This window comes from Arvicanthis niloticus, chromosome 7 (assembly GCF_011762505.2).
Source record: "Arvicanthis niloticus isolate mArvNil1 chromosome 7, mArvNil1.pat.X, whole genome shotgun sequence".
Classification (NCBI taxonomy): domain Eukaryota; kingdom Metazoa; phylum Chordata; class Mammalia; order Rodentia; family Muridae; genus Arvicanthis; species Arvicanthis niloticus.
In genome coordinates, this window is record NC_047664.1 from 38,067,591 (window position 1) to 38,094,851 (window position 27,261).

The 27,261-nt window shown below is 47.5% G+C and overlaps 1 protein-coding gene across 3 annotated transcripts in view; it reads right to left on the reverse strand.

The window, feature by feature from the left end:
• Window positions 1-10,770: 10,770 nt before the first annotated feature.
• Window positions 10,771-27,261, reverse strand: part of Ctbp1 (C-terminal binding protein 1) — a 28,736-nt gene continuing 12,245 nt past the window's right edge. For 2 of the 3 annotated variants that reach the window (XM_034508540.2, XM_034508543.2), the window contains 7 exons: window positions 25,057-25,201; window positions 23,156-23,362; window positions 13,903-14,117; window positions 13,416-13,546; window positions 12,629-12,756; window positions 12,172-12,289; window positions 10,771-11,736 (listed from right to left, as the gene is read on the reverse strand). In XM_034508540.2, the coding sequence (XP_034364431.1) occupies window positions 11,550-11,736; window positions 12,172-12,289; window positions 12,629-12,756; window positions 13,416-13,546; window positions 13,903-14,117; window positions 23,156-23,362; window positions 25,057-25,201 (1,131 nt within the window). In that variant the 3' untranslated portion in view covers window positions 10,771-11,549. The remainder of the gene's footprint in view (window positions 11,737-12,171; window positions 12,290-12,628; window positions 12,757-13,415; window positions 13,547-13,902; window positions 14,118-23,155; window positions 23,363-25,056; window positions 25,202-27,261) is intronic. The other variant, XM_034508541.2, reaches the window with a different exon arrangement.

Below are 27,261 nucleotides of genomic sequence, written 5' to 3' on the forward strand. Positions count from 1 at the left end.
TGAGGAAAAGCCAGGCCCAGCATGTGGTTTTCATTTTGGGTGTGACTGGCTCCTCCAGCCTGGGTTCCTCCCCCACACCGGGCTGGGGGCTGCCAGGGTGACCCTGCCTTGCCTGGGGCCAGCATAGACAGAAGATATCCTGTGCATCCCCAAGAGAGCCAGTGGGCAGTGACTGGACCTTGGCCACCTCTCAATGCTGTCTTCAGGATCAGTTGAGGTTTACTCATCATGCCTAGGCCCTCTTTCCTGGGCTGACCTCTGGGTCTACAGAGCTAATGGAATGGGGGGCTCTCAGGACTTCTGGCCTTGCACTATCCACAGCTGCCTACAGCCAAAGTCACCTGCCTGGTAAGTTAGTATATAGAGCACCCTTGACTCTACTATTCCTGTATGTTCATCACCCTTACCACCTGAAACAGTCTCAAGCAGGGCATACCTGTAATCACACAGACCAGCATCCTCTGTGGGGACCAGGTCCTGGGGAGAGACTCCTAAAGATAAGAAGGTACATAGATGGATGAGGAAAGTTGGACCACTCAACCAACAGCAAGCATCCCTAAGAGTGAAGCAACGTTCTAGCACCATAGAGGCTGCAGGTCACAGGCTGCAGTTTGGAGGCAGTTGGGGGTCTGTGCACTAATCTCTCTGCCCAGAGCTCTGCATGGGAGAAGACAGAAAGTCTGGGCTCCTAGAGAGTAAATAAGCCCTGCCTGAGACTAGCCAGGCCCGGTAGTTAGTGCCCCAGGAGGGCCGTGATTTGAATACAGACTCAAGTCTGAGCTGGGCCCTAGCATGGAGGTAGTCATGCTAGGTGGCTTCAGTCATGAGAGGACATGCAGGAGGCAGGCTGGGGAAAAGAGTGAGGCACACCAATGGAAGGAAAAGGCTGTTATCACAGAACAAAGTCAGCTGAGGCTGGACCACCCTCAGGGTGTGGCTATGGAGGGGAGCAAATGTGAAGTCATCTCATAGCTCCCCTGAAGAGGCCTAGCAGGGCCCCACACTGCATCCACCTTGGCCCAGCAGCCATCATTCACACATGTCCAGGAGCCAGGGCTCCCCTGTCATTAGCCAAGCTGGCTAGGCCTAAGGATGGGTTTTTTTCCTAAGCAATTTCCAGGATTCTACATTTGCTAAAACATTCACTTTTATTGGAAAGCTGGCTTCTGGCCCTGCATCTTGGTTTCCCTGGCCCTGGCTCACTCTCCGACAGTTACCAGGCCCCAGGGTTGGTGTTCAGGCCTGCTCTCCTTGACTCCTCCTCACTCCACATACATTCACAGATCAGGAGGTAGGGGGGCTTTCTTAATTAGTGGTTGATGGGGGAGGGCCCAGCCCATTGTGGGTGAAGCCATCTCTGGGCTGGTGGTCCTGAGTTCTGTAAGAAAACAGGCCTGAGCCACAAGGAACAAGCCAGTAAATAATACTCCTCCCTGGCCTCTCATTCAGCTCAGGTCTGCCCTGCTTGAATTCCCTCAATGATGAACAGTGATATGGAAGTATAAGCCAAATAGACCCTTTCCTCTCCAAGTTGTTTTGGGCATGGTGTTTCACCACCATAATACAAACCCTAACAAAGACAGAGATTGGTACCAGGAGTGGGGTATTGCTGACAGACCTGACTGTATTGTTTTGGGGAGGACTGCAGGAGGACTAGAAGAGCCATTGAGTGTGGAGAGCTCATGGATGTGCTGTGAGGCTAGGAACATAAGAACACTGAGAGAAGTGCAGACGACAGAGGCCTGGTATGTTTCAGAGGGAAGCAAAGACTCTACCAAACCTTTTGTGTGAAAAATCTGTGGTGTCTGGTTAGCTGGAGCTGAAAAATCAGCAGGGATTAATGAGAGACCAGAACCACTAAAGTAAAAGCTTTGCCTTGTCGTGATGCTGGCCAGCTGGAACTGAGACATGAGATGTGATTAATAAGAGATCAGAAGCCAGGAGGTAGTGGCAAATCCCTTTAATTCCAGCACTCTGGAGGCAGAGGCAGACGGACCTCTGAGTTTGAGGCCATTCTGGTCTATACAGTGAGTTCCAGAACATCCAGGGTTACACAGAGAAACCCTATTTTTAAAAAAGAAAGAAAGAAAAAGAAAAGACCAGCATCACTGAGGTGAAGTCTGGGAAGTGTTTTTTCAGAGTTGGTACACAGAAGCTGTGCTCCAGAGGCGGCAGCCAAACTTGGTCATGTGTAAGAGGCTCCAAGGTGGTACTGAAGGCATGAAGAGGTCAGCTGAGGTCTGGTGCTTTGAGAGGCCAGAATCGGTCGCTGGTGAAGGCACAGCCTCAGCAGCATCTGAAGCCCCAGGATAGAAAAGGTAACGGAGAGAAGCTGAAGGTTGGCACTACGAAGAAAGCCCAAGAGAGGCTATTGGTGAAAGTGCAGCCCAGTTGCACCAGGAGAGCCCAGGATTTTGGAGACACCAGTACCGTGAGATGACCACCAAGAACAGCAGAAGCCATGGAATCAAGTTGACCCAAGCCTAGAAAATAATCTGAATATGTAGCAGAGAAAAATGACCCAGTCCCTTCGGAGGAGCCCAGAAGGTTGTAAGTGGATCGCAGACATAGGTGACCAGTGATTAAACTGTTTCCACTTCAGTTTTGCCTTGCCTGCACCCTTGCTCTTCATTCTTAAGTCTGACATGTGCAGCCCCAGAGATGCACAGAGCATGTGGTGAGATCCTGAGGAGAACTCAAGAGGTTTTCAGAATATGTTGCCTCAGGTATCTGGGGGTTCATAGGACAGATGGGAGATAACAAACTGGGCTGCATTTTCTGGTTCCCATCGGGTGGGCATTAGTGGTCTTGCCAAAAACAATTCTCTTTCCATTCTTCAGGGCCTTTTCTGGTTTTTTTTTGGGGGGGTGAGGGGTTGGGCCTTGGATGAGGTAACTCCATTTAACCTGCGCCCATCAATCACGTAGGACACAGGTAGAGGTCTCCACCTCCAGAGATTTAAATATTAATGAGTTATCTAAAGGCCAGGGGTGTAGCTAATTAAGTTATTCCCTCCCCCTTTCCCCCTCCCTATAAAAGGCCAGGTGAGCCTGGCTTTTGGGGGGGGGGGAACGCTCATCATCTACACCCACTCACCATGGCATGAACAATAAAAGCTTTGGAAAACCGGATTCCACGTGCTGCCAGATTCCCAGCCTTTGGAACCTCCAGCCGCTGCCACCCGCCCAAGGTGGAAGCCCGCTGGGACCGCCGTGGGAGACTCTCCCCCCCACCCCCGCGAGATTTTTTTCTCCACAGGGGGGTGGGTTTTTTATTGATTATTTTATTTATTCACATTTCAAATGTTATCCCCCTTTCCAGTTTCCCCTCCACAAACCTCCCTACCCTCCCCTGCCTCTATGAGGGTTCTCCCCCACCCACCCTCTCCTGCCTCAACACCCTAGCATTTCCCTACCCTGGGTCATCGAGCCTCCATAGGACCAAGGGGCTTCCCTCCCAGTGATGTCTGATAAGGCCATCCTCTGCTACATATCCAGCTGGAGCCATGGGTTCCCCCATGTGTACTCTTTGGTTGGTGGTTTAGTCTTTGGGAGCTTTGAGGGGTCTGGTTGGTTGACATTGTTGTTCTTCCTATGGGGTTGCAAACCCCTACAGCTCCTTCAGTCCCTGCCCTAACTCCTGCATTGGGGTCCCCATGCTCAGTCCAATGTTTGGCTGCATGTATCTGAATCTGTATTAGTTAGGCTCTGACAGAGCCTCAGGGAACAGCTATACCGGGCTCCTGTCAGCAAGCACTTCTTGGCATCAGCAATAGTGTCTGGGTTTGGTGTCAGCAGATGGGATGGATCCCTGGGTGGGGCAGTCTCTGGATGGCCTTTCCTTTAGTCTCTGCTCCACTCGTTGTCCCTGCATTTCCTTTTGACAGGAATTCTAGATTAGTATTTTCAAGGTTTGTGGGTGGCTCCATCCCTCAACCGAGGGCCGTGCGTATCCACTGGATATGGTCTCTACAGGTTCTACCTCCCTTTTGTTGGGCAGTTTGGCTGATGTCCTCCCTGTTAGGTCCTGGGAACCTCTTGGGTCCTTGGCATTTGGGACTTTCTAGTGGCTCTCCCCGTTCCCACTCCCCCACTGCTACTCTCCTCCTTTCAAATTCCTCACCCTCTATACTTCCCCCATATCTGAACCGGTACACCTTTTCCCTCTCCCTCTCCCTCTCTTCTCTCCCTCCCAGATTCCTCTCTCCCTCTACTTCCCAAGATTATTTTCTTCCCCCTTCTGAGTAGGTAGGACTGTATCATCCACACTTTGGTGTGGTCTTCTTTCTTCTTGGGTTTTATATGGTCTGTGAGTTGTATGATGGGTATTCCCGGCTTCTTTTTGGCTAATATCCACTTATCAGTGAATACATACCATGTGTGGGTTTTTTTGTGTGACTGGGTTACCTCACTCAGGATGATATTTTCAAGTTCCATCTATTTGCCTGCGAATTTCATAAAATCATTGTTTTTAATAGCTGAGTCTTTCACTCCATTGTGTAAATGTACCACATTTTCGGTATCCATTCCTCTGTTGAGGGACATCATGAATCGACAGGATTAACATAGTAAAAATGGCCATCTTACCAAAAGCAATCTACAGATTCAATGCAATCCCCATGAAAATTCCAACTCAATTCTTCACAGAGTTAGAAAGAGCAATTCTCAAACTTATCTGAAATAACAAAAAGCCCACAATAGTAAAAACCATTCTCAACAATAAAAGAACTTCTGAGGAATCACCATCCCTCAAGCTATACTACAGAGCAATAGTGATTAAAACTACATGGTATTGATACAGAGTCAGGCAGGAAGATCAATAGATTGAAGACCCAGAAATGAACCCACACCTTTGGTCACTTGATCTTTGACAAAGGAGCCAAAACCAAACAGTGGAAAAAAGACAGCATTTTCAACAAATGGTGCTGGTTCAACTGGCGGTCAGCATGTAGAAGAATGCAAATTGACCCACTCTTATCTACTTGTACAAAGCTCAAGTCCAAGTGGATTAAGAATTTCCACATAAAACCAGATACAATGAATCTAATAGAAGTGGGAAAGAGCCTCAAACACATTAGCACGGGGGAAATTTTCCTGAACAGAACACCGATGGCTTATGTTCTAAGATCAAGACAAAACAAATGGGACCTCATAAAATTGAAAAACTTCCGTAAGGCAAATGACATTGTCAATAGAACAAAACGGCAATCCACAGACTGGGAAAAGATTTTTATCAACCCTACATCCGATAGAGGACTAACATTCAAATTATACAAAGAACTCAAGAAGTTAGACTACAGAGAACCAAATAAACCTATTAAAAAATGGGGTACAGAGCTAAACAAAGAATTCTCAACTGAAGAAACTCGAATGGCTGAGAAGCACCTAAAGAAATGTTCAACATCCTTAGTCATCAGAGAAATGCAAATCAAAACAACCCTGAGATTCCACCTTATACCAGTCAGAATGGCTAAGATAAAAAACTCAGGTGACAGTAGATGCTGGTGAGGATGTGGAGAAAGAGGAACACTCCTCCATTGTTGGTGGGGTTGCAAGCTGGTACAACCACTCTGGAAATCAGTCTGGCGGTTCCTCAGAAAATTGGAAATAGTTTTACCCAAGGACCTAGCTATACCACTCCTGGGCATATACCCAAAGATGTTCCAACATATAACAAGGACACATGCTCCACTGTGTTCATAATAGCCTTATTTATAATAGCCAGAAACCGGAAAAAGGCCCTTCTGGTTTTACATGATGTTGAACACCTTGATCAAGGCAGGGGCTCACTCTGGAAGGCCTGGGCCAGTGCCCCATTTGGAGAACCTGCTTTCAGGGCCCCTTCACCACATCTGGGAATCTAAGAAACACTGTGCAAGGGCAAAGCCAGGACCAGGATGATGATGGTTGATGGGCAAGGGGCAGAGGGCAGGGGCAATGGAAGACCAGGAGAGGTGAAAGACCTTTGGTCTTGGGGGGAAAACACTCTTATTCAGTGTGAAGTTGGCCCTGAGCCCAAGTCCCTCCTCAGTCATCATCCTCATGGCTGGGCCATTGTTCACCCATCAGCTAGCCCAATGCAATGCCATCATGGAACTCCTCCATCTACCCCACAAAGCTGGGGAAAGAGCTGTAGGGACAAAACAGAGGACAGAATGTCTATAGATAGGGGGTCTGTGGTGCCAGGCCCAGTATGGCAGCCTTACTTTGATGGCGACCAATGGAGGCCACATAAGTAAGGGCTCCTCAAGGATATGAGGCCAAGCCTGGGAGTAAATGCAATCCCTATAGGACAGGCAGCTGCCATGAGGGCCATCCCACACATGGCTTCCTGAGGAGGGGCTGATACGTATGCTCTACTCTGGGGTCCTGGGGACCAGAGTAACACCCAGGCAGAACATACCAAAGTCAGAACAGAAGGAACAGCCTTCATCCTGGGCATTGCTGAGTTTCTTGCATTAGAGAGCTGGTCTGCCTAGGTGGAGGCCCTAAGTACCCTAAAACCCCATAGACTCTCAGCTTTGGGAAGAGACATAAGTGCTAAGTGCTAGGACCTACAACCTTTCAGCCCTGTTGATTTTAGATCATTCCTTGTGGACCCAATTAATCCAGACATCAACTATCTTGACCTAAAGCCCTGGTTCCTCAACAAGTTAAGGAGCCTACACATGGTGGTGACTGCTCTGGGGCCTCCCAGATGTTCTGCATGCTACCCATTGGACACCTTATCTTTCTTTTCCTTATGGGTCACATCGTTCTTCCACCCTAGCAGACTTGGGGTCAAGGACAGAAGGCTTGAGTTCTGAGTAGGTAGCTCCTCTCAGGTGAAGACATGTGGTTCAGTTTAATACAAGAGCAGAACGGCTTCAGTGAGTGACGGGGAGCCATTCCTAACCTTGGCCACAGAGCAGCCAGGAACATGTGAGCCAGAAGTAACAGATGAGGAGATAATGTACAACATATGCCACAGGTAAAAGTATAATTTTCCAAACTGAACTCTTGTAATCAATAAGAAAAAGCACCAGGAAGAACTCCCTAAGTAATAAATGAATAGGAAGTATGTGTGTCTGAGACAGTAACAAAGGGTGAACACAAAGGTCATCATAACATGCATGAAAGTGTCCTGTGAAGCCATGATTTGTACAATGGATTTATTTACACAATAAAAATGCTGTAAGGGCCTGGGCAGAGGACTCAGTGGGTAGATTACTTGCTGTGCAAGAATGAAGAACTGACATTCAAATCCCCAACACTCACATGGCAGATGGGCATGGTATAATCCCAACACGTGGGAGGCAGAGATAGGGAAACTAGTTAGACTAGACAAATCAGTGGGCTCTGGGTTCAATTGAGAGACCTTGCGTAAATATACAATGTGCAGAATGGTCAAGGAACCAGCATCAAGCTCAGGTTTCCACACTCGTGCACATATTTACATGCACACCTATACACATATGTGCACCACACATGTAAACATGTATATACACACATGCACACTCATGCAAATGTATCCACACACGGAAACATATATATATGTACAACACACACACAGACAGAGAGAGAGAGAGAGAGAGAGAGAGAGAGAGAGAGAGAGCGCAGGTGATATGAAGGCTTCACAGTGATAGAAAAGGAATGGTAAGCACAGGCACCATGACTCCTCATGACTGGATTGTGGAATTTCAGGATATAAATGTTGAGGGGCTGTGAGAAACAGCCACTGTCATGCAGTGAAGGAGATGTAGCATGGGACTGTCTCCCCAGATTGCTCACAGCTGTGTCTTTGAACTCCACCCCAGAGAATCAAACCACACATCTGCTCACCCAAGACAACCTGCTGACCCAAGACCAGCCAAACCAGAGCTGGAGGTTGTGAGTAAGCGGTGCTTCACCTCCACACACTGCAGAACCCCATACAGACATCCAACACTGACACTGCAGAAGAACTGCTTAAATGAGAAACAGACACTGTGTGGGAGGGACAAACCAGGATGCTTTTGTCTTTTGTTTATAAACTTTTTTGATGAGACACAAACCAGTCCAGGCCTGGGAAGGCCTGTGACCTTTCATCCTTCTATACTTCTTGAATATTGTTCAAGGTGATCCATGAATAATCTATTAGAGATTTCTACATCTTTATCCACTGTCCTGGATGGTTTTGTCAACTTGGCACAAACCTAGACATGTCTGGGAAGAGGGAATCTTAACTGAGAAAATGCCTCCATAACATTGGCCTGTGGGGCATTTTGATTAATGATTAATAATCAATGGGCAAGGTCTCTCAATTGAAACCAGAGCCCATTGATTTGGCTACTCTAACTAGTTTCCCTATCTCTATTCCACTATTGGTGGCCCCCTGGGTAGGTAGCCCTGAGTTGTTTAAGGCAGACTGAAAGCCAAGAGGAGCAAGCCAGTAAGAAGCATTCTTCTATGGCCTTTGCTTCAGTTCTTGCCTCCAAGTTCCTGCCTTGAGTTCCTACCCTGACTTACCTCAGTGATGAAATGTGAACTCAAAAGTTATAAGATAAAACCCTTTTTTCCCCAAGCTACTTCAAATCACGGTGTTATACCATAGCAAAAGAAACTTAAGAATCTTCTCTGGCCACTGGCAGAGGTAGATCCTGGGGAGCAGGAGGCCATCACAGCCATCTGGATAAGTTAGTCAGGGATCAGGTTTGTGAGGTGGGTGGGAGTAGGGGAGCAGATGTGGACTCAACTTAGTGTTGGTTCGGGAAAGACTCAAGGTTCCCAGAGTGGTCAGCACATGATGGCCCAGGCCACCCCTATCTGGGCATCTGTAGAGGCCTCTGGGGCTTGGGTCCAAGGTGGGAAGAGGCCAGGCAGGAAGGGGGCCACAGGGCCAGCTGGGAAGTGAATGGTACTGCTCCAAGGGATTAGAGGTCTCTTCTGGTCCCTGGGCTCAGGCCCAGCAGACCAGATGGTTTTCCTTACTCAGAGAGAGCCAGCAGCCAGAAGAGGGACTGCAGCTGGCCTTCCTCCATTCTTCCGTTTTAATAGTTGTTTTTTGCTGAAAAATCCATTTCCAGAGTCACTCTGGGCTCTGAACCAGAGCATCGGGAAGAAGAGGGTGTTTCCTGGCCTCCTTGGGCCCATTCTGGGATCAGTATGAGGCCAGATTAGGGTGGCCACAAGAAGAAGAGTACGGCTACTGCTGTGCCCCTGCCCAGGCTGCCCTAGGATATCCACCCTCTGCCAACTACTTACCCAAACAGAGGGGTTGAATGAAGCCATAGAAGAGGATGGAGACAGGCCCCAGGTCCCTGAAGCAGGCCCTTTTGTCTACCCATTCTTGGGTCCTGCTTTGCTCTTTGTCCAGCCTGCCCAAGTGCTGCTCTGGTCCTGAAGAACAGCCTCTCACTCCTCCTTCAGGGGCTCAAGTCTTCTTTTTGCTGCCATAGAGCTCTTGCATGCCCTACCATTCAAGTATCTTCTTGGCTCAGTCTTTTCTAAAAACAGGTGTTACCAAGGAGTCTAAATACAAATCAGTCCCAGTTTGTACCCCCATGATTTGTTCTTTGTGATCCAATTTGAGCAAACTAGCCCTCTCTGACAGACAAATCATTCTTCAGCTCTGCCCACTGAAGGGTGAAGGGCCTTCATTTGTTCCCCTTGCTCAAGTCCTAAGGCTCACACACATTTGCATGCAGACACACACAGAGAAACATACACACTTGTACCCCAATCTATTCTCCCTTGGTTCTCTGTTCTTTTTAGCCCACTCATATGTTTCAGAATTGGTCTATTGATACCATGCCTGCTTTGAGGGGGTGAGGTGTACACAGTGGAGTGGGTATACATGCAGAGGCCAGAGCAGAATGTCAGGTAGCATATTCCATCACTCTACCTTGTAACAGGGCCTCGCACTCAACTGGAAGTTCCCTGTTTGGCTAGGCTTGCTTATCAGCAAGCTCCCAAATGCACCTGTCTGTCTCCCAGTGCCAGAGTAACATGTACATGCCTGGCTTTTTACATAGGTTCTAGGGATTCAAACATAAGCCCTTGTGCCCTACACAGCAAGTGTACTTACCAACTGAGCCATCTCCCCAGCCACCACCTGCTTTTTACTATGCCCTAGTCTTATAATCCCAGATGGCAGACATTCATTATTCCATATAAATTTGACCCATTAAAAACAAACAGCTGAGCTCTGGGATTGATGCCACCTGTTCATTGAAGCTCTACAGTTCTATTCAAAAGGCTTGTTTCTAGTTTCAACTATTTTAACATCCACAGAGGCAGTGCCTCTTTGGTTGATTCCCAGGCTGGACCAATAATGCCAGGCTCAGATTCTTTTGGGAATTACTGTCAAATCAGTTCAGTGGATCAAAGCCTGGATCTAAGGACAATGCAGTAGAGGAAACAGGAAACAGAATCATATACAGCCTGGCACTTTGCATGCATGCTAAATCTTCTGTTTAGCAGTAATTTTCTTTTGGCATTTCCTTCAGTGGGTTTGTCCAAAATGTCAATCCAAGAGCTGCTGGCCTAGGGGCTGTTGTATGGACAATAGGGGTGGTCCCCCACACAGTCCTCCCTCCCTGTATGTGAGGATGGCCTCCCCAACCCAGGGCCCTGTGTCCCCTGAAGATGTAGTAGGGACTACAGCACTACCTGCTGCTGCCCTCTTCTGGGTCTCCCCAGGACTGCCTGCTCCACAGAAGCTGAGTCAGGCCCCGGAGGTCATGAGAGCTAGGACCAAAAGGGACCCACCAATGCTCCCACTTGATGAAGCCATTAAAACTGGTGCCAGGCGTGCCGGCTCTTTCTGGGATTTTTATTTCTTTAAAATAATTCATACAAATGGTTACAGTCACAAACATGATTTTAACCAAAATATTGCTAGCCTACCACATCAGCAGGACGGCACCACGCAGGCAAGGGTCTGCCAACCCCTGCCTCCCCCAGGACAGACCCCGGTGGTCCTGAGCACACTGGGCACTGCAGACACGCCTCTGAGCCACTCGCGATGCCGTCTTCATTTGGAACAAGGGGTTCATGCCAAAATTAGGAAAAACAGCCTTTGTTGTTTTTCTAAATTATTCTAAAAATAAGACAAGCAGGTAGAAAAACAATGCACTGTGTGGCATAAAAAGAAAAACAGGAAGGATTCATTGTCCTGAGAAGTGTGCCGACGGCCACATTCCGGGGCACGTTCCAACGTAGAAAAGGAAAAATAATCTCAAACTGACTTGCTGAATGCTCCCTCAGGTTTTCTTTTTGTTGACGGCTAAGCAAACAAATCCTTTGTAATGTTCTAAAAACTGTACACAGACAAGAACATTCGTGATAGAATTAGCTACTAACTTCTTTTGCTTAAACGAGGAACGCAAAGGACACAGGACAGTGAGCCAGCCCACAGGACGGGACAACTACAATCAACTTGGGGACGTGCTTCCTCTTGCCCCGCCTAGTGCACGCCCGGGCCAGTCTCTGGAGTGCTAGGGCCCACACTGGATGCCACCTCTGCACACTTGGGTCCAAGGGTGTGCAGCACCCTCCACCAGGTGCCAAGGCTGGAGCGCTCCTCACAGGCTACAACTGGTCACTCGTATGGTCTCTATCCGCCTCAGGCTTGACAGTCTGGCCAGGAGAAGGAGCGTGGGGTGGGTGGGCCACAGGGGGCAGGCCGTGGGACAGGGACATGGCGCTGGGAACAATACCTTCCACAGCAGCCGGGATGCCAGTGGGGGCCACACTCACCACACCTGGAGGGTACCTGCTGGGAGAGGAGGGCAGACATGTGAGGTCTATGGAGACCCACCTGCTGCACAGCCCTTTCTGCATGATTATCAATGACCCCGAGGTCCAGAAAAGTTGGAGGCAGTAAGCATTTGGTCAGTGCTGGGCAGTATCGCAGCCTGGCTTCTCACCTGAGGTCTTCCCCGAGCCCCATGCCCTGACTTCTTACTACTCTCTGGACCAACAACAGTTCTGCCCAGCATTCCTGTCTAGGAGGTTCCTAAGGCCAAACCTCTTGCCCCAAGAAAGTAGACTGTCCCGTCCAGCTCAATCCTCTAACATCCACAGTGGCCTTACATAAGGGTGTAGTCCCAGTCATATCATAACCCACTGCATTCATTATCTACTAGCTAAGGTCCAGGTTTACAGCTCATTGTCTTGGAGACTGTCCCCTCTCCTGCCCCTGCCTGCTCACCTGTAGGCAGCCCCATTGAGCTCAGGGTGCACCACAGCAGGGTCCATGCTGGCCCAGTGGGTAGCAGCTGTCAGGTGGTCCTTGTTGACACAGTTTTTCAAGCTATCTGGGATCCGGCCTGAGATGTTGGAAGGTACACCAGAGACAGACAGCAATATGGGTTAAAACTGCTGCCTCTGTAGGGGCCAGAAGGCAGACCCATAGCCACCCTTCTTCCCACAGCCCTGGCTTACTCCCCATGAACACCATAGGTCCTGTCCACCCAACCTGGAGACCTTAGCCCTATATATGTGCTCTCAGCTCACAAGCAGCTGATTGCATCTAGCATGGCAGGTCTTCATGTACAAAAATGATATGTGTTACTCAACTTCACCCCAAGGGACCCCCCCCCCCCCCCAATAAAGGAACAATCAAGTGTTAACTTCCCTGAACAGGCATAAAACAAATGGCTACCCACCTGTGATGGCACGCCGGATTTCCCGGGCTGCCTCCTCTCGCATCTCAATGGACGCCTGCTCACTGTACCATGCAGCATGGGGGGTGCAGATGAGGTTGGGTGCATCCTTTAAGGGTCCCTGGCTAAAGCTGAGGATAGCACATACCCAGTCAGAGTGATCTGAGCACCCAAGTCTGAGGAGGTGCAGAAGGCAACCAGCCCTGGGATCTGAGGGCCCCTGACCTTTCCCAAGGCATCTGTAAAAGTGGAACTGCAGGACTATCAAACCTACCCCAAGGTCTTAACAGTAAAGGGTGGAGGGTCTTCTGAGCTTTAGAGGAGGAGCCCTGATGGGGTGCTGGCACAGACCTACCCAGCAGAACAAACCCTAGGAATGAGGGCTCTCAGACAGACTCCACTGTCTGTTCTTCAGTGGCTAATCACTCAACTGATCTGCTATCCTGCGATGGGCTTTGTCAGTTGCTGGAGCCCCAAGAGGGAAGTCAGCCCAGACAGGGCTAGAGGCTGCATGCAAAGCCAAGCTAGCATGTGTCTTGGCCCCGCTGAGCCTGGGGACGATGGGACCATCATGGACATCAAGAGACAAATTGAAAACAAGCCAAGCCTAAGCCCAGCCCATTACTGTGGCCAAGGCTAGCCAGATTCTTGAGGCTCTTGTCCCCTCCTAAGAGCAGACAGCAAACCCTCCCCTAACCCAGCCAGCAAGAGGGCAGTGCTCAAAGAAATGGTCTCCCAGGTCATAGTCATCAGGCTGGTGGGCACAGTCCATCTTAGGGCACAGGGGCACCTGAAGGGCTCTGATTCATGCACGTCCAGCGCTGCGCCACGGATCCGCCCTTCCTTCAGGGCCTGGGCCAGTGCCTTCTCATCCACCAGGCCACCACGGGCCGTGTTCACCAGGAAGGCTCCTTGTCTCATCTGAGAAGACAGGATGACCATGTGAGTGACTGACACTGGGGCTTCTCACTGTAATGGCACACCAACAAGCAAATCTCACTTCCCACCCACCAGGGCATGGCCTAATACAGACTAGTTCTGAGAGGGACCCTGGGTCAGGGTGGACAGTGGCACCAGCAAGTACACCCTGGTGTATCAATGAAATAAGACAGGCCCAGGGATTTAACTACTGCTGCTGTCTAGGCCAGAGGTCTACTGTCTCCTGGAGGAAGGGAAAAGGGTAAACCCTGAGGGAAGAGTAGAGGACTACACTGTGAAAAAGGGACAGCACTACCCTGTGGGAAAGGGGAGGAGGGGGTGGGTCAGTTGCAGCGCACCTGCTTGACAGTAAAGTCATTGATGAGGTGGTGGTTGTGCTCATTGAGGCCGCAATGCAGGGTAACGCAGTCACTGTGGAAGAGCAGGTCTTGCAGTGTGCTCACACGCTGCAGCCCCAGGGCCCGCTCGATTCCATCAGATAGGTATGGGTCATAGAAGAGGACGTTGAAGCCAAAAGCCTTTGCCCGAAGTGCCACCGCCTGGCCCACACGACCTGGCAGAGTCAAGATGAAGTGAGACATGCATCCTCAGAGCTTGAGGCTGGCCTCACAGCCATAACTCAAGGGGTCTCACATACAACTTTGCCTGTCTGCCAAAGTTATACTAGATCTCTGGGATCTCGGTCACAAACACTCTGCCAAGACATCTGCTCCCAGGTGCTGAGGCACCACAATCAAGGTGTGGGAGAAACGATGCTAGCTGTCACTCCCCAGAAGCCTACCATTGATCAGCTATACTCACTAATATACAGAGTCAATACACAATCAGCTTGGCCCCTTCCCTGACCACATATTAGTGGGTCCACTTATCAGACATCCTTAGAATCTCAATTCTAGCCACAAACAGCACATGTTAGAACCACTCTGAACACTAGAACTCAGCAGCAGGGGTTTGAAGAGTTGGCTCAGAGGATAGGAGTGCTTGCTGCTCTTGCATAGAACTAGGTTCAATCCCCCAACATTCATGTCAAGCAGCTTAGAACCACATTTAACTCTTAACTTTAGAGGAATCTGACACCTCTGGCATCTGTGAGCACCTGCACTAATATGAACATATCCCCCATACACACACACACACACACACACACACACAAAGAAATAAATCTTGAAAGAAAAAAAAAATCTAGCAGCAGAAAAGGTACACTGCCTGCAAAGTATCTGCCACCTTCCTGGCCCAACTGCGCAAATCCACATCCTGTGTCATCTGAGGCAAGCTTAGCTCTGACATGGGAGCCATAGCCTGAAGGGCATAGTATGGGGACAGCTCCACATATCCACACATCAACAGCATGCTAGATACAGATGGAACAGATATCACAGGCTGCTGGTAAGAGAATGATAGGGACATAGCTTCTCCTGAAGCATCCATCAAAGGAGAAAGTTAATGCCCACCAGGAAAAGAGCAAAGAGAAGAGTCAGGCATGTTGGCAGGACACGGGCACAGTTTTAAAGAGGGTAGTCACGATAGCCTCCACAGGAAGATCAAGTTTTCGGGAGACACAAAGGTGATGGGAGCAAGTGTGAAGACTCCACTACAGCATCAGGACCAACAGGGAGGGCAGGGCCCACCAAAGCCCTAAGTCCCTCTCAATGACTCTACAGGATTAGGGCACAGAAGACAAGAAAGGTGCATCAGGAGGGCCTGACATAACTGAAGTCTATAAAGGAATGCTGAGGCCAGGGACACACCAGTCACAGGTCAGGAGGGAAGACTCTGCAGAATCTAAGTAGAATGAAAGAGGGTCACAGAAAAGCGTCTAGTACAGGACAGCTGCCACCAAGAATGTAAGCAATAGAGACTTGGAGGAAAACCTCCCCAATGTGAAAGCTGTGGGCTGTCCTGAAAATGGGTAGTGGGCACTCAAAGAGCTGTTTGCTGAGGTACCAAAAGCTGTCAGCCAGCATCATCCCAGCACAGACAACCCTAACAGCACAGAAAAAACATTTTAGGGAAAAATGTCACTTACTTTGTTCTCTAATATTTCTTTCTAGATGAGACTTAGTGTACTATAAAAATTATAACAGATAAAAGTAAAAACAAGCAGATCTACAGACAGCCCAGCTGATGAGATCAGCTGGGAAGATTTCTGATACCTGCTGGGAACATGTGACAGCATCATAGGTACATATAAAAAACTGGAGAGGACAGTCAACTGTAGCAGAGAAATGATCCCTACAAAAGACCCAGTCACCTGTTCTAGAGCTGGAAAAGCTATGAAGAATTTGCAGAAGAATTTATTAGAAGGTCTAATACCAAAGACAGAACAGCAGCCAATAGAACTGACTCAAACTAAAGTAGAGAGAAAAATGAAGTTTATAAACCACTGAGCGTCACAGCCAATGCCAAAGGGGCAAGAACAAAGAATGGAAGCAAGTGAAACATGCTGGTGGAGAGAGCACACAGAGCACTGCAGGTGGCCCAGCGGGGCGTTGAGAAATGCCTGGAGAACCTGCAAACCAGAATCTAGGGAAACTTCAGGATAGGTCAATATGCAAAGACCAACTGTGTTCCTAAACACTACGGAAAATTAAAACACACAAATTGTTAAAAGTAGGCTGGAGAGGTGGTACTTAGGTCTTATCACTAGCATTGGGGAAAGCACATTAGCAACTTTTACAAACTCGGTATAAACATTCTGTATTGATCACTAAAGAACTCTACTAAGAGAAATCAAAACATGAAATAATAGGGTTATGTAATGTCTTGAGGATATGGTGAAGTTTAGAAACCAATACTCCCACAACACCACAAGGACTAAACAAAACACAAACTGATGAACTGATTCTAAAGTGAAACTATCAGAAATGAATGACACGGCCAGGTGTAGTGGTGCACACCTTTAATGCCTTTAATTTCAGCACTTGGGAGGCAAAGGCAAGTACCTTTGTGAGTTCAAAAGCAAGTTCCTGAAAAGCTACCACTAAGCAGAGAAAAGAAAAAAAGTCTTAACAACCCCTCAAACTAAAAGAAAGAAAAAGAAATGAATGATATGGTGGTCTGAATAAAAATGGACCCCATAAGACTATAGGGAGTGGCACATTTAGTGGCCTTGTTGGAGGACATGTGATTCAGCCTCTTCCTGCTGCCTTCTAATCAAGATGTGGAACTCTCAGCAACTTCTCCAGCACCATGTCTGCCTGCATAAACCTCTGAACTGTAAGCCAGCCCAAATTAAACGTTTTCCTTTAAAAGAGTTGCCATGGTCATGATGTCTCTTCACAGCAATAGAGACCTTAAGACAGATGTTGGTACTAGGGACTGGGATATTGCTGTGATAGGTTGGTCCATGATTTTGTTTGGAGGAATGTAGACTTTAGATTAGAAAAACAGTGGGTCATAACAGTAAGGACATGGAAGGAAGTGGTGCTAAGGGTCACTTGAACTGCAGGGTCCTGGCCTAAGAGGTTTCAAAGTAGAAGTTTAGTTATGTGGCCTAAAGATTGTTCTTGTGATATTTTGGCAAAGAACATGGTGACTTTTTTGTCCTTGTCCAAAAAGTCTGCCTGAAGCTAAATTTAAGATTTATGGATTAATTAGGTTGGCAGAGGAAATCTCAAAACAGTCTAGTATTGACTCCTGGGGTTCTTAGTGCTCTTAAGCAAATCTGTAATTAAAAGAGCAAGCTGAGCAAGGAAAAAAAAAAAACAAAATGTACAATTTGAGGAGGAAAAGAACACCAGAAAGTGGAATGGAGCTAAATCCTGTGAAGTGGAACTTTCTGGTTTCTTTGGAGACTCAGTTGTGTCATATGATATTTTTCTGGAAACTGTCTTATGAGAGGATGTTTTGCTGAGAACAGACATAAGGTGTTTTTCTGGAAGCAGCCTGGAAAAAGGGCATGTGATGTTTTGCTGGAGCAGACACTTAAGAGGACACATGACGTTTGGAAAGGGTACAAGGATAACCCAACAGACAATGGACAACAGTATGGTATTGGTTTGCTTTGCCATTCTTCGCTGGTCTTTGTTGGGCTTTGCTGATGCTGGTCTTTGCTGATGATGTTGTGGCATTGGTTCACCTTGCCTTCTTTGCTGATCATCATTTGTTGTGATCATCATTTGTTGTAGAGAAAAATGCACCAAAGACCTTCTGGTGGTGTTCTGACAGCTTCTTTATGCTTCCATGTACTCAGGCCGATTGGCAGAGTCACATGGTTTTTTATAGATCAAACTGCTGATTTGTGAATGGTGAATGGCTACTGCTGCTGATTCATGAGAACTGAAATGCTGATATTCTGACAACAAAGATGGAATCACCCCAAAGAACTATTTTTAAACAAGTCCACATCCTTCTTTGCCCTATTAACCTTTCTTTTCCACTACCTCTGGTGGGTGGTGTGCTAGAAGGGAAGTTAAAGCAGTTAAGAACCCTTATTAAAGTAGGTTTTGAAAAATCTAAGCCTACAATCCTATGTTCAAGAAGATATACAAATTAAAGAAAAGTCTGATATTAAATGGAATAAAGGGAGTAATGACCTCAGGGCAAGATCCCACCCAGCTAAGTTTCCAATTTGTGAAAAGGAATTAATGAAAGGCTTATATCCAAGCATGATGGTACACACCTTTAATCCCAGCACTGAGGAGACTGAGGCAAGCAGATTTCAGAGTTCAAGGACAGCCTGACCTACAAAGCTAGTTCCAAGACAGCCAAGCTTAAGTACTGAAGGAAACAATCAAAACCAGAAAGCTAATGAAGATGTAATTGAATGAAGGGGCCATGTTTCAGCCCCAACAAGCAGCAAAACTTGGCAGCTTTTGGACACATGGTTCTGAGTTTAGAGTCAAAGACAGAAAAAAGGGGTTATGGAATCTCCCTCCAAGACTAAGAAAGCTACTTAGGCCAGGAATGTGTCAGCGATGCTCCTGCATGGAGGCCTAGAGAGGCCATCGTGTGAAGCTTGTGAAAGTGAAGCCTGATTGCTCTGAAGACCCCAAGAGGTTCAAGATGCCAGAGATATGAGATACCTGCCAGGGAAAGCTGCTAAGAGGGAGTGGACCCAGTCCAAGAGAAAGAGTGTGTTGTAGTCAACAAAACTGAAAGGATTTGGAGTCTGAAGAGTATTTTGGCATCAGACATGGAGATGGGGAGTTTGAAGTTTGCCCAGCTGGTTTTTGGTCTTGCTTTGGTCCTGTATTTCTCTACTATGCTTCCTTTTGGAATGCTCATGTACATCCTATGTCATTATATGCTGAACATATGTGATCTGATTTTTTTATTTTGTTTTCATGGAGCATTACAGTTAAGAGACTGCATGGGTCTCAGAAGAGACTTTGAACTTCAAACATTGCTGTGACTGTGATAGACTATGGGGACTTCTGAAGTTGGACTAAATACATTTTGCATTATGATATGGCTATAAGCTTATGGGGGTCAGAAAGTGGAATATGGTGGTTTGAATTAAAAATGACCCACATGTGTCCATTTGGAGTGGCACTATGAGAAAGTATGGTCTTGTTGGAGGAAGTGTGATTTAGTTTCATCCTGCTGCCTTCAGATCAAGACGTAGTACTCTTAGCTCCTTCTCCAGTACCACGTCTGCCTGCAGTCTGCTCTACTTCCTGCCACAATAGTGGACTAACCTCTGAATTGTAAGACAGTCCAGCCCCAAGTTTAATTTAAAATTAAATTTATAAGAGTTGCCATAGTCATGGTATCTTTTCACAGTAATAGAGACCCTAAGACAAATAACAAACAAGGTTTTCCCATGAAGCAAGATGTCTTGACTTACAGCAAAGTGTGACTGCTACTGAATAAGGTGCATTACTATTATAGATCAAAGAGAACTGGAGAGAGAAAACACAAGTTTGTTTGAGAATGCACTGTGGGTGCCAATCTGCGTGATCTCAACTTGGTTATTATGAGAGAGGGAGTGGGGTAGCAGGAGAGGAAAAGAAATGGAAAGAGATTGAGAGTGATTGATTTCTGGACAGACAGATACTACTGTACACTGGGAGTTGGGGTCCAAAAGAGCTAGCAAAATCTAAAAGCTTTTCAATCTTTCTAAAGAAAGTGATGTCTGATATGGTGTGAATGAGAGTGGCTCCTATAGGCTCATATATGTGAATGTTTGGTCCCCAGTTCATAAAACTGTTTGGGAAGGATTAGGAGGTGTGTCATTGGGGGTGGGCGTTCAGGTTTCAAAAGTCCAAACCACTCCCAGATAGCTATCATGTTAGTACTTATTCAGTTTCTCTCTGTGTCTGTGTCTCTCTCTACCTGTGGTTGTGAATCAGATGTAAGCTCTCAGTTTCTTCTCCAGCACTATGTCTGCCTGCTACCATGTTCCTCACCATGATAGTGTTGGACTCTACCCTCTGGAACCATGAGCCCTCAAATTAAATACTTTGTTAAGTTGCCTTGGTCACAGTGAAAATAGAAAAGCAATTAAAAAGTAACTAAATACATCTGCCAATATGTTTTCAGAAAGCTCTTACACAAAGAAGGTATGAAGCCCAGAACCAAAGCACCAAAAATCTGGCATCTTGTCACTCCCTGTGACCTGGAACACAAACACCAATACACTGCTCTACAGAAACAATGTACTAAGAAAGATGAGGAGGCTGCAGAATGTGCTAAACTTTTGGCCAAAAGAATGAAGGAAGCCAAAGAAAACACCAGGAACAGATCACCAAGAGATGTAAGTTGTCCTCACTAAGAGCTTCTACTTCTAAGTCTGAGTGAGTGCAGTTAAAAATAAGTCTTTAAGAGTAACAAATAAATCAGACTTTAAATATCCAAAAAAGAAAAGACTGGAACAAAACACTGGGCATGGTAGTGCACTCCGTTAATGCCAGAGCTATTCGTTATCAAGTTGTAAGTCCCACAAGACCCTGTCCTAAAAATAAAAGATCTTGCATTTACCTTGGCCAGATTACTGGGGAGGCAGAATTATCTAGAAAATTGCTGCTTCTGAAAACCTCTGAGTCCTGTGAATTTATTGTTATTCAACAAATTCAGACATTGTGGAAAGACACAAACATGTTTGTCTATCCACATGTTTCCTGTCAAAATACACTCACAACACTGGGCACGGTATGTGGCTTCAGATGGTCTGAGACCTGTAAAATCAAAATCATGAAGCTGCTAGAAGAAAGCACTATTTTCATAGCACTTAAGCAGGCACATAACTTAGGACACAAAAGGTAGCAACTTACAAGTAATAGCTGGACTTCTTCAGAACCAGAATCTGCTCTCATCACAGATATTAAGCTGGTGCCATGGTGTCAATATACTTGTCTGATGAAGCCCTGAGGCAAAACACAGATGGAATCTTGCAGATCCACACCAAGAAAAACCAACCAGAACTTGACAAGCACCACACCTCACAACACAGGTACAAGGTTCTCAAATGGTCAGGCATTCCAGCAAGAAAGGCTCTCAGGCTCTTTAGCTACTGGGAGGGTACGGACCAAAACACAGCAGAGGCAGCTCTGACGCTGACATTAGCAAGGATCCGCAAAGTACAAACCCTAGGATAGCTGCCCAGCTAACAAGTGCCAAAGCCACACACCTGCTTGAAGAATGCCGTGGTGGCCTCCTGCCTGCTTGTCAAGTCACTACACTTCTGGTTACATCAAAGAAAAATAGTGTCACATGCACAAAAAGACATGTCCAAAGTTGTTCACAGCAGCTTCATCTGTCCAGTGGCTAACATATCAACAGAGTCCCTGTTCAACAGCAAGAGCTTCTGAGCAAGACCGACAACACCTAGATTCTTATGTCTGTTGGAAGACTACAAACTCAAGAACCCTGTCACTTTCAGTGGGGCTGATTAACTTAGCAAGCTGTACCAGATGGAGTACAGAGACTGCAGATAGGGAGTTTTGCTGGAAAGGTACAGGGCTGTCCCAGGCAGAATACAATGTATACTCCCTGAGAGAAACAGTATGTTTCAGTTATAACAGAGCATCTTGCAATAAACTGATAGAGAACAAGGAAGGGGAAGGCAGAAGACTGGGTGTGAAGGCCAACAGACATGGAAAAGTAGCTAGCACATCCAACATTATAGAAGGAAAACTTACAGTCACACTACCTATGCGCCTCTTATGAACAAGAACTAATCACCAAATTCTACACTGAAGACAGCCTCAACAGGAGACAGCAGAGATACCTGGGGGGCAGATGGTCATCTTCCTTCTAGAGGGAAGCCACAGTGTGTGGAAGCCAGCCTCAGAACTGTTCTGTAGTTGGTAGACAGCAATTACATATGACTAGAGGGTCCCTAAGACAGAGGGTGCAGCAACTCCCTCTGGAGCCCTTGCTGTACCCTAAGGAGGCAAAAGTCACCATCCTTGCTTGAATATACTGTACACTCACACACAAGTATGTCCACGTGCATCACCACGTCTGTGCCATCCACATCATCCTCATGGGATACATGTCACCAGCCACGTGTCCTGAAACCTGGGGAGCTCTGCCTACAGTGGATGGCTTGACACAGCAGAAAAGACAACAGTGTAGGCCAAAAGGTAGTTAGTGGCACAGTGAACAAAGTATCATTGCAAGGCAGGGTACCTAAAGGACACATGGCTCAGCCCTCAAACACTAGTGACAGAAGCAGAGGCTGAGCCACTAATAGAGTAAGACCAAGCCGACTAGAGGGCAAGACCTGAGGGTGGGGCTGCCTTGACCACCAAAACCTGCCCAGTGACACCCTGACCCCCTCACTCCCTGTGCTTGTCTTTCTTCACCCATCAACAAATCTCAGGGCTATAACCCTGAGGTAGGAGGTACTCTTTTGTCCTATACACTGGACAGGGAGGGTACATTCAGTGCCAAGGAACAGCAAACAGCCCTGCCATGAGTGTCCACTGGGGCAACAACTGTATCCCAGGTCTATCTCTTCCGGTAACTCAGGTGACCCACACACATTTCCCATCTATTAATGCTGGCAGCAGTGCTGAGGCAGGAGTCCAGTGAAGCCTGGGTCAGCCAGGAGTAGGCTGCCTGGTGACAAGGGAGCCCTCAATGGTGAAATTCTAGCACAACTTACTGTGCTATTTCTATGGGACACATAACAAATGGGTACCAACAAAAAGCAAGCAGCAGTGAGAAGCAGCAAGGGAGGGTGGGACCCAAGTACCGCCTTAGCAGTACAGAAACATTCCTGTACTGAGGAATATACACTCAAGTCTTCCAGAGCTGTGGGGTACACACTTACTAGGCCCACAGCCTCATGTCATCAACAGTCAGAGGTGCTATAGCCAGAGCACACCCTCAAGATGTGCTTCAGCAGTAACATGCCAGTTACATGAATAACTGTACATATCTAAGTGTGTCCATGTGTATACTATGTCTGTTTCATCCATGTATAATATACACATGTCCCCGTCCATGAATGACCTCCATGGATGGCATCTGTGAAAGACATAGCCTGGTGTCTCTAGCCCTACCCCTGGACTTCCTCTCTTATCTTCTATCCTGAGCTGAGGATAGCAACACAACCAGCAAGTCCAGGGCCTCAACTTTATGAAGTGCAAGGGTGGCACATGGGCAAAAGCTATTTGTGCTGAGTCACAGTGGCCAACTCACCTAGTCCAATGATTCCCAAGGTCTCTCCACGGATTCTGGCAGCTCCTGAAGCCACCTCTCGGATCTGCTCTACACTCTGGACCCGAGTGCCTTCCCGAAGAGCCTGGTGTAGCCAGGTGGTTCGTCGGTACAGGTTCAGGATGTGGCACAGGGTGGAGTCTGCTGTTTCTTCCACAGATGCTGCTGGCACATTGCACACTGCGATGCCTACAAGACACATGGAGACACATGTAGTAGGCCCACAGCCTCCTGTCATCCACAGTCAGAGGTGCTGCAGCTAGAGCACACCCTCAGGGTGGAGCTTCAGCAGTAACATGACAGAAGACACATCCCACAGCCACCAAGGAGACTTGTCTCTATCATTGGGAATACTTAACCTGCACTCACAGCCTTGTACAACACAGCTGTGGCAACCAACAAGCAAACAGACAGAGCAGGGGACAGTTAACTGCTTCTCTGACCATCCCCAGCCTGAATAATCTGGATGTGCAGGTGACTGAAAAGAAGCCAATCCCATCGATACCCAATTCTTCCCCATGTGGATCACCAGCCACTCGACATTCCTAAGCAGCCATGGCTACACTAGCAAAGGGCCAGAGCCAAGGCACATCTTGGAGCTGGCTGGCCCCCACTTGCTGATAGTACATAAGTCACAACTGCCAGATCCCTAGGACTTCCCAGGCAGGAATGCCCTAGGGCTCAGCAACCCCCACTGTTCTGGGAACAAGTCAGATGGGGCTTCTCTGACCTAACCATGGTGCCCCAATTTTCCCAAAGGTCCATGCTCAGGCACTGTAAGCTGACATAGTCTATGCTGCCTTGGGCTGCCCATGGCCCTTGTCCTCAGAGGAGGATCCCACCATCCCAACCATGAGCCCATTTTCCACAGTGCCTTGGCCCCAACTCTACTTCCCACCTTGGCTGGATGCTTCTCACAGAGGTGCTAGGACAGGACTGTTTTTTAGAAACTATCTTAAGAATTAAAGGTACCTGACACAAGGAGGAACCAAGACAGGATCCATACATCCTCTAGAAAGAACTCACTTAAAATAAGTGAGGGAACAGGGAGTAGTAGCAGGTAGCCATGAGGCTCAGAAACAAAACTGACCCCTGAGAAGACATATGACAAGCAAGACACATCCTACTCCCCATATCTGGGTCACAAGGGACCAAACTTGACCCAGCCTTGGACCATCCCTAGCTGAAGAGTGGAGCCTGTGAATTCAGGTACTATAGAGACAAATGGTGGGGCCTTGCCAGAGGAAAGGCAGGCAAGCCACCAAGATTCTGGCCCCTGTGGCTTGTCAGGCCAGCATGAATCAACAGACCAAGACTGACTTTCCAACCATGCTACTGAAGTCCTCAGGTGGCCTGTGGTCCCCTGGACAGGTCAACTCTATCCTCTCTCTGTAGCCGTAAGGAGCAGAAGGGCAGAAGGATATCAATAACAGACACTTTAGAGTGCAGCCTTGCTCTGTCAGTTGGCCACTAGCACAGAAACAGGCTAAAATGGCTAAGTATGGCCATACTGTTTCAATAAAAATACATACACAGATGCAGAATCATGCATGTATGTACAATTTCAGCACACATGGCTTCATGTGTACACACGTATGACTATGGCACCTATTCCCTGTTCTGGGAAGAGGACAATGACCTCTCTGACTGGTCCCTTGTCTCAACCTAAACCCTAGGCCTGGTAGGTTGGTGACAACACAGTGAATACAGTTATACCCACATCCTGTGTAGCCCACCACAACCTGTCCTGCCCATAGCCCCAAATCACCTCCAACTCAAAGAGCAAAGGAGCAGTCCCGGCAGGCTTCTCCTGGTTGTCCAACAGAGCCTAAGGTTAAGTGAGACACCTTGATAAATGGAAACAGGGGCTTCAGAGCTCCTACCTAGATCCCCAGCTGACTTGATGTCGATGTTGTCAAACCCGCTGCCAATTCGGACGATGATTCTGAGAGCTTTAAATTTCTCCAGATCTTCTCTGGTCAGTGTGATGGTATGGTACATCAGGGCACCCACAGCCTCATTCAGTACCTGCATTGAGGGAAAACAGGCTGCTTACTAAGCTGTCTAGGACCCACCAAAGGTACCCAAAGGCTCTGCAGCCAGCCAAAACAGAGGGTCATGGGAGGCAGAAGGAACACAAGGGAAGACACTGGAAACACAATGCAGGGACAGCTGTGCTCTCCCAAGGACAGACAGCTCTCTCAGAAGAGCAGCATGCTACCATTAGAACTCAGCAGAGAGGCTGTGGATGGTGTCCAAAGGCAAAGAGTAGCAGCACAGCACCAGCTGCTAACAACCAGACTCCATGCCCAAAACAATGGGGCCCAGTCCACACCAGTCTCCTTGAAGAAGTGTAAAGAGCATCCACGTTAACAAACATATCCAGAGGCACATTAGATTGGGAGTGGCAGGGCCAGCCTCTAAGAGGGCATTACATTGTGTAATAAGGCAACTCTGGTGCCTGTCCTCCTCCATATTGGTACTTCCAGCTGGTATAGTGGAGCTAAAGTAATTCAGTGAGAATTTTGGTTTCTTTAAAAATCCAGTTATGTGGATATTTTGGTTTTGATCCCAGGTGTGGGATATGGAGCTGCTTCAGTTTGTCCACAGCTATTAACTATGCTCTAGGAAAGGTATGATTTTTTCCAACTGCAGATAGTTTAATTTTGGGGGTGCTGAAGAAGGAATAAATGCCAGAGCCCCGAGAGAGGCCAGAGGTACTCCAAAGAAGGCAACTGCTGCTCCCCTCCGCTGCTCCTGAAGTTTGATGAGAAGTTGGAAATATCCTGATAACAGATTGGACTGGCACCAAGAAACTCAACACCCTAGTCAGCAAGAAGTAGTCTAAAGAGGTCTATACCCCTTACCTCTCTAACCTTCTTTCTCTCCTACCTAGTGTTGGGGGGTTGGAAAGGATTAGGGTGGAGTAAGGGTTGGAAGGGAGGTAAAGTTATAAGAACATAATAGAACAGCTAAAAAAAAAAATAGTGTCAACAGGCATCCTTCTGGGGCAGTGGCTGCTCCATGGGGAAAGACTGATGCAGCCTCCTTTTTCTACAGCTACACAACCTCAATAGCCAGGTGCATGGCCCAGAATGCAGATAGCTGTCACTGAGGCAGAACAGCCTTCACCTGTCATGAAGAACCCTAAGGGCAAAGACAGGGGCAGCCTTTCCACTCATTTTGGGTCCAGGGAACATTTAGATTACTATACACAAAAGAAGCAGCTAGGAGCTGAGGGAAGATCATAAGAGGCTGAAACAGGGGCCTCTGGAATGCTAGGATGAGTGGCCCCTAGAATGCATAAGCTCAGGGCCAGAACTGATGGTTGCCCCTGGCTTCAAGGAGGGAATTGGGGCCACATATGCTACTTAGACCTGTGTAGAAAAGTGGGTACCCATTTGACAGTAGAGTGTTGTGGAAAGCCCATGTGGGAAAGAGTAAAAGGGGAATGGGTAGCTGAGGCAGCCCAAAGCATAGGAATAAGGGAAGATTTAGGGAAGTCCTTGACTGCTTTGTGCTATATGGATTTCAAATGGACAGTCACAAGCACAGGAAGAAGGGCCTGGGACAGCTCTGTAGAGCAGGTGAGGCTGGGGGAAGTGGAGATCAGTCCCACATAATGATTATTTGCTGAGGCCCAAAAACCTCATGAGTTAGAGCAGTGCAGACCAAAATGGGAAGATCTTGGGGTAGTATTAGGATGGGTCTGTAGTTTTGGACAGATTTAACACCTGTTATGAGCCAGGTGTCCAGCCTGGACAAACAAATGCTCATGGGTCCCTCACTATGTTTGCAAAGGGGTTGACTGTGGACAGGATAGATCCACACCCTAAAAGACTATGTTGTGTATGTGTGTCACCATGCATGTGGACAGCCAGCTTGCTTTTTATCTCAGCACTTAACTATGAGAGTAATGTCTTTCAAAACCATGTTTTCAGTGTACTGCAGAATGTACCAACAGAGAAGGGGGAACTCAAAACATCTGAACTTTCTACTGCACCCTGACAGCTGCCAGTGCTAACTCTTCCATGATAAAAGCTGGTGTATTCATTTCCTTGAGTTATTTCTTAGAAATGGAGGATCCT